Source organism: Ananas comosus, linkage group 10 (genome assembly GCF_001540865.1).
Source record: "Ananas comosus cultivar F153 linkage group 10, ASM154086v1, whole genome shotgun sequence".
Classification (NCBI taxonomy): domain Eukaryota; kingdom Viridiplantae; phylum Streptophyta; class Magnoliopsida; order Poales; family Bromeliaceae; genus Ananas; species Ananas comosus.
The window spans coordinates 12,085,217-12,099,087 of record NC_033630.1 but is presented as its reverse complement, the minus strand read 5'-3'; the positions used below and the strand labels follow the sequence as shown (position 1 = coordinate 12,099,087).

The following is a 13,871-nucleotide window of genomic DNA, read 5'->3' as shown; positions in this document are numbered from 1 at the left end:
TAATTTCCCAATTTATCTGATTTCGGTTCGGATTCGAATTTGAATTCGGATAAAATTTGGCATCCGTACCCGTGCATACTAGCCTCGCTCATAATTTGCCAATTTATCTGATTTCGGTTCGGATTCGGATTTGAATTCGGATAAAATTTGGGATCCGTACCCGTTAGCGTCGACCTCTCTTCTCGCGTTCACACGCGCGGCGCCACACTCGGAAGGAACGAGGAAAGAAACATAGCGTGAGATCTCGAGCTCGAGCTCGAGCTCGAGCTCTCGCTCTTCCCCCACCCTTTTCCCATTTCCCCTTTCCAATTTCCACCATTCAAAGCCCTTCCCCTTCCTCCCCATTTCCTAGGGTTTTCCCCTCCCCTTCCTCTCCATTTCGATGCCTTAGTGCCCCTCCTCCGACCCGGATCTGAGCCCCCACCCCACATCCCCACCCCCAACCCCACCCGAACCCCCATGGGCGCCGACGATTCCAACCCTAGGAAGTCATGGCTCCCGCCGCCGGCGGCGGCGGCAGAGGAGGAGGAGGAGGAGGAGGAGGGGGGAGTGGGGACCTGGCTGATCAGTTCTCCGGCCTCGGCGTAAGGGACTCCTCGAATGATAACTTGTACCAGGTAATCAAGGCAGTCGAAGACGCCGAGAACACGATCAAGCAGCAGGTTACCAGTTCGTGATCTCTTATTTAGTCCTCAATTTTACCCTTTGATTAGTTTCTTAAATATAGGGTTTAAGCAGCAGGGGACCAGCTAGGGGTTCTGTTATATAATCCACGATTACATGATTTTTTTTTTGTTTCTTTCTAATTTTAGATAAGTTTTGATTAGTTTCTAAAGGTTGGGGTTTGGATGTGTTTCAGTGTTTGTGCTAAAATTGCTACTTTTGGATCTAAAATTGATGTCTTTTTTTGGCTCATTTTACTTTTTAAAGTAAATTATCTGCTTTTTCTATCGCATGTTAGCAGTTCTTTACGTGTTACTAGGGATGGGATTAAGCACTTTTTAAGTGCTGAATCTGGTAGTCCGATAAAGATTTCTTTTTTAGTATGTTGACGATTGTGTAGCTTTTATGGGTTTTATTGATCATTTGGGCAAGCACTTATTTGGTATTCATTAGCCTAAATGACTTGGTGAACAGGAACAACGGATTGGTTTTTGCATTTAAAATGTCCTTTTTAGTTCGTGGGGGCGAATTATTTTGATATGTTATTGGACATTATATGTCGAGGAAAAGAAACATGAAAAAACCGGAAGGTTATTTCTGGAATCCTGAAAGTACTTCTTGATGCTCAGTTTACTTGTTATTCTTTTACTGTGAATGCTATATTTGATGATTGATAGAGCATGGTTAGGAGATGCCTGCAAACGAATTCAATTTGATTGTTGAATCGATACAAATAGGGATTTTGATCTGTAAACTTTGGTGGCATATGCAATGGTTTTTTTCAAGATATGAACTTTGAATAGAAAAGAATTATTTATCTTATTTCCTTCTTGTTAGATGTGACTCGAAATCTACTATCGATTCAGTTTCGGGTTTACGACTCGCCGACAGCTTCGCGGTGCGACCAATTTGGAAAAGAAAATTATGGAGGAAAATGAATGTCTGTGGTTTTTCCCTGCAAAGGGTTTTCCACGTAAATCTGTGTCTCTTTATTTTCTGCTTGTGGTTTGATTGTTTTTTGTGTTCGTCATTTCGTTTCCGTTTATGCGTTTGTCCTAACACTTCTATTAATCTTTTTTGGTAATTTAGAATTCTTGCTGGAAAGAATGTTGTATTAAAGAGTATGGAAAGAAAGTATGTTTCTGTGAAGATGCAGAATACTGCTCCAACAATACGAAGATGATTAGCTTTTATGAGTTTACCTTTTAGTTTATTCTAGTATGATTCTTATTAGAGGTTGGATCCCTACTTTGTAGTAGCATGCTACCTATTTCATCAATAAAGAGAAAAGTCCTTTGACTTCTACCTTAGATTAGGCATAGAAGAAGACGAATCCTCTTAACTGGAAAGTGAGTAGGCGATTGATAGAAGCGTAGCTTCTACTTCTATTTTGGTTATTTGTCTTTGTAGTTAAATTATTGCTTTCCGTATCAGATAATAGTCTGATCACATGATGCATGCTCTCAGGCTGGTAGCAACTTCTAATCTTGCCCTTTTGTTGTTACTATTTTTAGATGGAAGATAATAACCTATTAAGGGACGAACTCTGGCGAAAAACACAAGAACTAGAAAGAATTGTAAGCTTCCTTTCCGTTCCCATGCACTTCAATTTTTTTCCTTTTTTTTTTTCCTGAGATTATTGTCTGCTATTGGTGCCTCTTATCTACAATATTTCCAAAATTGCATTTCTATTATTACTATTTTTTCACTGCATTCTTTAGCAAAATTAAGTACCTTTCTTTCTTTCTCATTGTTTGAGCTATTTATGTCAGTGATGATTAGAATATTTAATTAGCTTGTGCAATATTAATTTGCAAATAAATGGTAATGTGCTTGAAGCCACTCCTAGTCTTTAGGGGATAAATGCTACCAAAACTATATACGTGCTAGTTTAAGTATCAAGATTTCATTCACGATAGCCCATTAGTTGGTATACTCATGAAAGACATGTTTTTAAAAATCAAGAAAGCATATTAACCAACCTTGGCATAAATAGAAGGTATGTGCTCAGACAATAACGAAGATAGACATAATTATTGTTGATTGATCTTAGAAATCAAATTATATGGATATTTATTAAAGAAAGTTCTGTACATTCTCTAAAATGTATTACCTGATGTGTTGGATGCATTCCTGTTTTATGCAACTTCTTATGAATTTCCATACGTAAGGGTATGTATTCCTTGTTATTCCAATATCAGGATATCAGGAATTCAGGATATCTTATTAACATAGCTCGAGATATGTTGTAGACATGCTGTAGAATGGGGCAGCATGTTGCATCCGCATTAACCTTTTTTTCTAACTATACCCATATTTATTGAGTTGAAATTAGTTACCTATAAATATAAATTGTAAACATTTTAGTTTTTCTGTTATGCCATAGGTAAACTTGAAGAAATAATAATATGTCATTAAAAATTTGAAAGACTATAAAAGCACTTATGTTTTAGTTGATTTTCATGTTTACTTAAATTATGAAGCTATGATGTTTCTCGTTTTACTGTAGAAGTTAGAGGCTACATCTTTTCGGCCTTCTGCCAATGTTATCAGAGATGACCATACAGTGGAACCCCGCAAAGCCCATGTCTCAAATTCTCCAATATCAAATGAAGCTGATAGGTCCAGATGGCTTGATAATGGTCCTTCAGTGAATCCTCAAGGTACTCTTGTCAGAGTTCCTGAGAGTGATGAGCCTTCTTTACAGACTAGTGCAGGGAATCCGCACTACTCTGAAAGCAACAGGATGAATGGAACTCTGAAAAAATTACACGGAGGACTAGCCACTGTTGAAAGTGCTGGTCCATCTCAACGTTCCACGCCATCGTCTAGATCGCTTTCTCCCACTAGGTAAGTTTTGGATGTACTACATATCACACTGTGAAACAACCAAAGTCTTTAGAAGCTCAAGTTGTTCGGGATTTTTTTTTTAATTTTACTATTAGGTAAATCACATATTTAGTCTCTGAACTTTGGACTTGATTTCAGTCTCATCCCTACATGCCCACTTATATCGCAATTTAGTTCTTGAACTTTGTTCTGCATTACAATTAAGTCCTTGAAATCTGCCATCTGAAAAAGTGCCATGTCTGCACCATCGTCAGACTTTCCTTTATCAGAAGCGTGAGATGAAGCTGAAATAAAGTTTCAGGGACCAAATTGAAAAATTGAGGACAAATTTCAAGTTTGAGTAACCTTTGAAAGACTCAATTTACGACTATATATTCAAGACATGCTGTGAGTGCAAGAGTTTTAAAGGCCCAATACGTAAACATTTAATAAATGTTATGTGGTTTTGTCTTTTGAATTAAATAGCGGATGGGCTTGATGAGGTGTGAACTTTGAACTTAGGTCTTCTTGTTCTGATACCATGTGAATAAACCGATTTCTCTGGAAGTTTAAAGCTGTTAGAGAACTGTGATTTGTTATTGATATTCAATGATAGCACATGTATATCTAGTTTTAGCTTTCTCCTGGAGAAAACATGATAGGAGGTGACCTTTTCATTATTATTATTATTTTTTAATAGGCATCGGAAAGAAGGAGAGTATGAACCTAGATTGAACTTATCTGGGCAGGGTTTAATGCCGGTCTCAGAAATTAACTCGAACATCCTTTGGAAGCAGGTAATATATTCATGCTTAGGTAGCTAACTATCATGTTATTACTTGCTTTAATGATGGTCTCTTCCTATTGTAGGATCTTAGTGTAAAGGTTAGGCAGCACGAAGAAGAGATTGCTCAGTTAAGAAAACATCTGAGTGAATACTCAATGAAGGTAAGGATCTTAAGGAATAATGGATCTCTCCTTCCAACTGTCCCTATTTGTTTTTTTTTTTTTTCTGTGATATATGACTGATTTTTTTCCCCCTCTTTTAGGAAGCACAAATACGTAACGAGAAGTTGGTTCTTGAAAAGCGCATTGCTTATATGCGTAGAGTGAGAAAGCTGTCTTGTCTCCCTATTCCTTCTTTACTATTCTAGCATTTCTTTGTTATCTCATGGACAAGGTGCTTTTTTCCTCAGGCATTTGATCAGCAACAGCAAGACTTGATTGACGCTGCATCGAAAGCTTTATCCTACAGACAAGATATTATTGAGGAAAACATTCGGCTAACATATGCATTGCAAGTACTATTTCTTTCTGATGTTAGAATTTTCATGGCTTTCCATAGTACAGATGAAATATCCGTTATTTAAACTCCCCTATTCATTGCAGTTGGAAAGAGTTATTGGAAGTTAGCTTTTCCTGTAGTATTGTGCGTAATTGAATATATTTAAATAGCCCTAAGTTGGCTTCATGATGCCTTCGCTTTTGCTTATTTCATTATTTACAGAATTTATGTGGATATGCCGTTATCGTATGATTTCTCAATTAATTCATTGGATGTCTTTGTAGTTCTATTCTTTATGTTTGTGGTTCTTTTATCTTTTCTATGAAGCCTTATTTTATATATTGCTCTCTTTATTTGTTAAACCTTAGCTTCATGTCTGGTAGTTTAAATGGCTGTACAAATCTAACTTAGTTCTTTTGTTTTGGCTAATGTATTCTTTTTTTTTAAAAAAAAATAAACCATCTTTAGATTGGTAAATGATATTTTGGCCATACAGTAAAATTGCGTTGGCATTTACTGCCTGCTTATGCTGTGTAGCATGCTAAAGTGTATAAAACTTGCTTGTTCTAGTTTTGTTGAAAAAGAGGTGGATAGAAAACATTATGGGATTTTTTAGGAGTATGTAGGTAAGTATTTAAACTAGGATGTATTTAAACTAGGGTGTTGCAGTTCCGTGAACTTTCCTTTACCTATAAGCACTTTATATTTTATCAACTGTATTTGACAACTGGGTTCTAGTTGGTAATTTTCTTTTTTTGGGATTTGCTGCTGCCAATGGAACTAAAAGCAGATCTGATTCTGGGTTCTAAGCAGAAGTTGAGAGTTACAATGGTGTGATACTTGGTATTTATATTTGTGATAGCTATTCAGGTGCCATACTTGGTATTTACATCTGATAGTTGGAATGATTTTGGGTTAGGTTGGCAGGTTATTCCAGAGTTCCCACTTATTATGATCAGTACTCTTTTTGGAGTCATGCAAAACATCAGATTTTAGTTGATTCAAGCTATCCACGTTGTCTCTAAGTATTTGATGTTATCTTAACTTGCATCTTGATCAATAGACAGGTGAAGAAAATTATAATTGATCTATTAAAACTGTAAATATCCTGCGAATAAGCTATACAGTATTCAAGCATGACCAAGTTGGTAAGCTGTAGATTCTGTATGGTGGGAACTTTATTTTATTAACTTCTGCTTTGATAGTAGAAGCTGATTCATGATTTTGCATAATGTAGATGTTAGGCACTGTTCAGACCTAAAGACTGGTCTTTAGGGGCGAAAGGAGGTTTAAAATCTATTGTTTGACATGCCAGACTTCTTCTTTCTTATTACATTTTGTTCTGCATCCATATTATCAATGTTTTTGGTTACCAGTATCACCATAGCAATGACATTGTAGTCACCTTTGCTATTGAACTTCCTTATCAGGGAACATGTAGGGTTATGTTGCTTCCCTTGCATTTCTTACAGTCGATATATCCATGTTATCCTGAGGCAGACAATACAAACTGTTTGCCGTCCTCAAACTTATTTACGTTTGGTCTCTTATATAGATTTACCTATCATTGCTTAGTAACATGTGTATTTCCTAGTCATTATATGATTATTGAAACATTAATGAAATTTCTAAACTCAGCTCTTGCTCCTCTCCAGGCAGCACAGCAGGAGAGATCGACTTTCATATCTTCTTTGGTGCCTATTCTTTCAGAATATGGTATGCAGCCTTCCGCACATGATGCCCAATCAATCGTTAGTAATCTGAAGGTTGGTTTTTCTGATGCTTATAAAATCAAAGAAGCTTTTCTATTTTAATTTATGTGTCATAAATGATGATGGTAAATATTAGTATTTTTCTTGATTCTGATACAGTAGAATAGATTGTTTCACATTTTTTCTAGTTTTTTTTTTTTTCTTGTTTCTTGTTTTATTGTTTTATTGTTTTTATTTTTAATTTTATTTTTTTTTGGTGAAACCTGATCTAGGTGGTGAATCTTAGATAAAAATCATGTCATGATCATAATTTATGTTTATTCTAACATGCTAGCATATCACTCCTTTCCTCGGAGTAACCTTGCTTTTATCCCTTTTAAGGGTTCATGAGATGCATCGATGAGGTAGACAGGTTATGTTAGTGGTGATCGTCTTGAATGATATGAAATAATTGTTAGAAGGATTTAAGATCCTCTTTGTGTGTGTATTTTACCATACTGTATAATTGTTAAATGTTGATTAATTAAGTTTTACTTTGACAACTGAGCAGTAGAGGTGGCAATTAGCTGGTTGGGGCTGTATCATTTTCAGGTTGTTTTGACTTCAGTGGGTTTCAGATTGACCAAATAGATCAGTCCATTCCAACTTCGTACTGACTGGATCCAAATTTACTTATCTTGACTTTTAAAGTCTCGATCAAGTTCACTCTTAAAGTTGATACTTTTTAGTATCTGATATATAAATTATTAGTGTTGGTGCAATGCTTTGTGAGCATTATTTTGAGTTTCGTAGATACTGTTATAATGAAAAATTGGCTGGTTAGCATTATGTAATGTATAAGCATTAATTAACAGTTAATATGTTATATAAATGAAGTTTTTGAAACATTGATCCATTTTTGTTTTATACCAATCTTTGTTACTTAAATTTGAAATGTAGTCCAACAAATTTTCTTGTGTTTCCATATAATTAGATCAAAGCACATCCATAGTTCATTGATAGTGTTTTTTTACTGCAATTTAAGAGTCAAACTTGAGAATTGCTAAACATTGTTCAATTTTTGCTGCTCTCCGTTCCTTAATTCCTCAAATTCCAAAGGAGAATTAAAGATATTGATATTGCCGAGTTGAAACTTTTAGATGTTGTAGTTGATAATATTGCTTTTACTGTAGACCTGGAAGAAGTTAGACTTTACATTATAGTTTTTATTGTGGTACACTTTCTTTGTGCAGATTTTGTTTAGGCATTTGCAGCAGAAGCTTACAATCACTGAGGTATATTATATTGATCTTCTAGATTTGGCATGGTTTGATTCATTGCTTCACTGTACAATTCCTCTAAGTAATAGATTACGGAATTCTGCTTTTTTGGGTAAAAATGCATGGAGACTTTTTCTCCCCAACTTTTGCTTGCCTTGAGTTATTTTTGTTGGGCAAATCGACCCCCCCTACCTCCCCTCCCCTCCACTCTCCCTACCTACCACACACACACACACACACACAATAATATGTTTGATATACTATGTTCTTTCAGAATTTAATGGTATTTTTGGCTTTTTTTTTGGTTGTAACAGAGTTTTTTGTTGTAATGGCAAATTCTTCTATTAGATGGAATACTTTATAAACCTTTTGATGAAAACAAATAAATTCGTAGAGAATTTGCGAAAATTTTTGGCAATCACAAGGAGTGCATAGTTACGCAGCAAAATCAAATCTTTTAAAGTGAAGAACCTGTTTCAAGGTCAAATACACAGGTAGGAGTGAAAATTCCTCATCTTACAGGATGGTTTTTCTCAAGCAATTTTTTTATATGAAAATGATCTATTGTAGAGGGGGTATCCATGCGTCTTTTACTTGTGTAGAGATTGAATAAATCTGTGGTAGCGAGCTTGTTTTGGTTGCATTATTAGTGCTGATATTTTTCAATAGAATTTAAAGTTGCCTTGTGTACAAACTTGGCTGATGCAGGAGAAATTGAAGGAGTCTCAGTATCAGATAACTCCTTGGCAACCAGAAATTTCAAACAATACAGGCTTTCCTCCACAATCGCCTTCTCATCCTCCTGTAACATCATTGATTACCCCTGTATGATTCTATTCTCTCTCTTTTTTTTTTTCTTTTTTTTTTTTCATATCTACCCCTGAAAATACATGAACTTGCATGCGTACTTATCAAAATTTAGAATTTCCCTCTATACCTGTAAAAGTAGTTCATAGTTTCATTTATGCACCCTTCAAACTCTAAGTTGTGCCTATTCCCATAGAAATAGCCATATTTGCATGTGCTCCCCCTGTTGAGAGCTTTTTTTACAGAAAATGTGAGTATTGGGTTAAAGTTGTGGTATGCTGTAACATTTTAAACCATCGACTATTTCGTAGCGTGTGGTAACGTACCTCTTCAACTTGAAAAGCTCTCAAATGGAGAGACAAACTTGTAAAGATGCTCTATTTTTATAAGGGGTGTGATTTGCAACTTCTGAGGGTATACAAGCAAATATAGGCTACTTCTTAGGGTATATATGCAAATTGTAATGGAGGAGTGTACATGTAGTAGATACATGTCTTATGAGGTTATTAGTTCTTTGACTAATGTCTTGTGTTTGTGCCAGACCAAAAATAGCCTTGAAATTGTACCACAGCCAGCATATGCACATGCACAATCTCCGATCTCTTCTCCTATTGTGCAAACTAGAGGGGAGTGGGAGGTATTAGGAAATCAAAGTCACCAAGGGGGTCCAACTGGGGTTACAATGAGGAATGTGGATCATGATAATTTGGGGGGTAGGAACTTGCCTTCAACAAGCAGGTAAAGTTTGTAGATTGATTATACCAGGCAATTTTACTAACTTTGTTCGTGGGGTTTCTGATGATATTATAGTAATCCTTTCATGAAATGCACGAAAATGGTACTACCGCTTTATCTAAAGAGCTTTGTAAATCTTTGCAGGAACCCTGTTTCACAAGACATTTCAGCTCGAGCAACTCAAGGCGATTCTCATGTAGTGCGTTTTAATGTCGAATCCAAGAATCAGAATCCGTCATTCAAGGATCTTGCTAGGGTTGGTGAATTGGAAGAAGCTGAGGCTTCTGGAGTTCAGCCTGGTAGTGAAACTTCTACCCATTGGATGGGTCCTGGAACCTCACCGAATTTGACTTCTGCGCATGATGATCCCAACTCCTACCCTTACCTTCCGACTGTTCTTGAGGAGCCTGGCTCTTCATTTTCTGAAGGTTTGGATCATATGGGTAGTTTTTCTTATAAAATCAGTTTTTTGTTGCATTTATTACCCTCATTGCGTATATGCCCCTCTACTGTTAAATTTATTGTTTATATCCTAAGAAATAGCCCATATTTGCCCCTCTACTGTTAAATTTTGATTTTGTCTTTCTAGGTCTTGTTAGTTAAAGTTACCTGTGGTTTGGCTCTAGTCAAAATCGCTATTCATATCATACATGTTGAGGGGCATACATGTAAACAAGAATTATTAGCATATGTGCAAATATGCAAATTATCGGGAAATACATGCAAATATATGTACTTTTAGGGTTATTTGTGCATAAATCTTTTTGAGATTTTCTTCTTTGATGGTGACACTTTCTATGTTCTTCATCTGTAGCCGCAGAAGATGATCCTTTGCCAGCTATAGAAGGGCTTCGAATTTCTGGTGAAGCTTATCCAGGAAGACAACTTCAGGCAAGTGGGTACTCCATGAATGGAACAACCACTTGTAACTTTGAGGTATGTTTCACTGCTATTGTTGTGCTTGGGTTTCAAATATTTTCCTCGGTGCATGTTAGAATCACCATACCTCTTAGCATCCACCATGGTGCTTCACTACATTGGCTTGCTATTTTAGTGCCGATAGTTCTTCGAATAAACTTCCCTTTATAATTTCTTTTTTTCTTTTTTGTTTTGTTTTGTTCTGTTTCTGTAAGTATCCGTTCTACTTTTTCTCAGATGTGCTCTTACATAGTCTTTCTACCACATTAATGTAATTGCTTCAAAAAGCTCTTGAAAATGATTTAGTATAATTCAATAAATTGAGGATCAAGTACAGGGAGAACCAAATTATTACCACTCGACTCTCACTTCCATTGAAAATTTTGATGCAAGTTAGTGAGTGATACTTACAATAATAAATCCTAATGATTATTTGTTACTAATTTCATTTAATTTTACTGAAACTAGGTTTACGAAAATTGATAGTTACAAGTTGGGGATATCTATCTTTTTCAAATTAATTCTTAATTTCATCAGATCGAGTCATTGTTGAGTGGTAGAGTTAAAGTGCTCAGCACGATATTTTGTCCCATACCGTTGGCACAGTGTTTGTCTTGTGTTGATACCTTTGTCGGCATATATGTGCTGCATTGTGCTGACTGGTTTTGTGGCCACAAATTTTTTTTTTTTTACTCGTACATTCTAGACTTACAGTTTCCTTTGTCTATCTAGTGGGTACGCTATTTGGAAGACGGGTCAGTGAATTATATCGATGGTATAGCTATTTCCCAACTTAAAATTTTTCCTTGCTATTAATGTTACCTGTTATATCTGTATCTTCTGGAAAATTTTGAAATTAAGAATCTTTCTATGCTAGGTGCCAAGCAACCCAGTTATCTTGTTACTGCTGACGACGTGGACTGTTACCTAGCCATTGAAGTCCAACCCCTGGATGATAGGAAGCGGAAGGTATAATATTTTTTGTTTGATCATTTAATTTATTAGTGGCTATTTGTCTGTCAATTTAAAGTTTTCTTATAAAGTAAAACCCATCACCTTGTTCAGTTAGATTCTTTTGAACTGATATTCAAACAGATTCACAGTACCCTAAATTAGACACATACAAGTTTGATAATACTTGGTTTTTTTTTGCCGCCCCACACCCCCCTCTTTTTGTCTATTGAAGGTACTAGAAATTTGGCTTCTGAAAGCTGGGGAGTTGAGAGTAATTCTCAATTTTGGGAAATAAAAATCAGAAATAAACCATCTACATGGTTTGAAAAAAGTAGCGCAACTTTTGAAACAAAATGTTTTTTTTAAGCTTTTGAACCTTCAATCATGTTAACGTAGAAAAGCTAGCTAATATTGTTGTACTGAATTTATTAGCGGACAACTATAGCGAATAACTAGGAAAGCTACTTTATTATTTGAAGAGAATCAAACTGCTAGTCCACAAAGTTAACTGCTAAGTGTTCTCTTTTCTTACTGTAGGGCGAACTTGTAAAGCAATTTGCTAATGAGCAAGGAAAGATCACTTGCGGTGAGTCGAATGAACATATCAGTCTGCTTAAAGTTTTTGGCATTATATATTTGTTCTCCGAAACCCTATTGAATTCTTCATTTAAATTTTGCGCATTTAACCTTGCCACTATTCTGCAGATCCTGAAATGCAAGAGCAGATTAAGAGAACTCTTTCAGTTGGGCATGCATCTTATGAAGTTCTCTTGTTATCTGTATGTCCGATTCTATCACCTTTACGTGTATTTCACTTGTCAGTGTAAGACAATCATAGTATGGCATATTGTGTTGTACCTATATAGAAATGTTAAATTGGTGAAATTGCAGGCTAGATTTCTAGATATATGGGATCCTGCTGTTCTGGCAATCAAGAAGGAAGGCTACAGCATTAAGTGCAATGGTCCGCGTGGTGTTGTTGTCACGGAGAAATTTCAGCAAGCAACAACGGTATGATTCTTATCTATTTGATAGGCACTTGACTAATAAACAGATGGCCCCAAAAGACGTTGGCTAGTCAATTCATCATTAATTCCTTTTCTATATTCTGTCTTGTCTCGGCTAATTTTTCATGAACTTAGACATAAATATATATATTTATGTATGCACTCATGCAAATGTTGGCGCACAAGGACACAAATTTCCTTTCTAACTGTATTCTTTATGTTCGGAATTTCTCTCAATTAATTGCTTTTGCACAGTTTTCTGGACTCTGCTCTGCTACTTTTAAGTAGGGATAATATCTAATATACCCTCCAAAACTTTAAAAATATCTAATATACCCCTGGTTGACCAAAATGCCCTTATTGATTTCCAAAAATTCCTTCAAATATCCCCAAATTCTAGGGTTCGCTAATGGGAATTGAGGTATAGAAGGGTATTTTGGTAATTTCAGGATAAATTTGAAAAACTTATGAACAGTGGTTAAATAAGCAAAAGCCCCCTTTAAGTACTATTATTATACGAGCTAAAGATGGCATGCTTACGCAGATTACAATTCCATACGGACAACCGAATGAGTTTACAATCCAGTCTGCTGATGGTGGTGACTACGTTTTAAAGACGGCAGCGAATGGCCCGTAAGTTTGAATTTTACCTGCTGCTCGCTCTTTTCTTGCAATGTTGAATAAATGCTTACATTTTGCAAGTACTATTTTCTTGTAATATTTTGTTATATTTCTGTATCTGGAGGTTTTAGCACTGAGGGTGGGTTTTAGAGTTTTCTTAATTTTGTGCTTTATAGAGTTTCTAGGGTTTTCGGTTAAACTAAGCAATAAATATTGGCGTCTGACCGATCATCTTAGTCTATTCTCCCTTAGCTTCCATATTTAGATGCCTCACATATTAGAGTTTAATTTGCTATTATGGAGTAGGTGAATTTCTGAGTCGGTAAATAGATCGTAGAAGTTTACAACCTATTATTGTAGAATTTGACCTGGCTATTGCATCGGACTGCAACTAATGATTCTTCTTCATCCAACATTGCAGGTCTCGGGATTCCATTGTGCTCACACTTAGATTGTTTAAAACCATGGTATGAATTTGGTGATCTTTATGCAAGTTGAAAATAGCAAAAATTAATCACGCTTAATTTTTATCATCATTAGCTTTTTCTGATCTTTCACTTTGATAGCTTTATTTATTACCTACATGTTGATCTCAACCTTTTCTATTTAAACTTGGACAAAAGATGTGACTTCTCGCATTTGTGTTGTTTGATATGATCGGATCAGAAAACAAATATTTCATACAAGATGTGTGTCCTGGTATAATCTATTACGGGGCTTTCTCAAATCATTATTGTACTTTTTGATCTTGAACAGGCCGTGGAGAAGAGAAAAGGGAGGAGAAAGGGGTTATTCTTCAAGTAGACTCTCCGCAGATTCGCTGCGGCAATTTGTATGTATCTGCTATCCTCTATTACATATTGAGTGTATATTTAATGTGTCACTAGAAGGCTTCGGTCGTCGTGGTATCACCAATCAGCTGTAGAGATCATTGCCTAATTATTGCCCCAAAAAATTTGCGCTCTTATTTAAGAGCTTTTTAATGTCAAAACAATGCAATTTTTTCTCAATTTATCTTGCTGTATATTCCTTAAAGAATGTTGGGCTCTTGTGCTATGCAATTAAACATTAGGTTTGGACA

General features: G+C 35.8%; 1 protein-coding gene across 2 annotated transcripts; it reads left to right on the top strand.

Annotated features, from left to right (window-relative positions):
• LOC109716331 lies at positions 225-13,871 on the top strand. 2 transcript variants are annotated; one of them, XM_020241708.1, is made up of 21 exons: positions 225-617; positions 2,178-2,240; positions 3,173-3,513; positions 4,193-4,289; positions 4,363-4,440; positions 4,542-4,601; positions 4,689-4,793; positions 6,433-6,543; positions 7,722-7,763; positions 8,457-8,573; positions 9,097-9,293; positions 9,435-9,718; positions 10,105-10,226; positions 10,941-10,983; positions 11,086-11,177; positions 11,700-11,748; positions 11,868-11,941; positions 12,054-12,173; positions 12,714-12,802; positions 13,212-13,257; positions 13,547-13,871. In XM_020241708.1, the coding sequence occupies exons 1-21, from the start codon at positions 492-494 to the stop codon at positions 13,592-13,594; spliced, it is 2,304 nt and encodes a 767-aa protein (XP_020097297.1). In that variant the 5' UTR covers positions 225-491; the 3' UTR covers positions 13,595-13,871. The 2 variants fall into 2 exon arrangements, with proteins under 2 accessions (XP_020097297.1, XP_020097295.1); XM_020241706.1 differs by having other exon boundaries at positions 225-662.

What these genes read in the sequence shown, in the direction of transcription:
- LOC109716331 (XM_020241706.1), top strand. Translation starts at nt 492, where the DNA reads ATGGCTCCCGCCGCCGGCGGCGGCGGCAGAGGAGGAGGAGGAGGAGGA. An exon ending in GCAAGGAAAGATCACTTGCG is followed by an intron (nt 11,749 to 11,867) that starts GTGAGTCGAATG and finishes ACTATTCTGCAG; the next exon opens with ATCCTGAAATGCAAGAGCAG. An exon ending in TTAGATTGTTTAAAACCATG is followed by an intron (nt 13,258 to 13,546) that starts GTATGAATTTGG and finishes GATCTTGAACAG; the next exon opens with GCCGTGGAGAAGAGAAAAGG.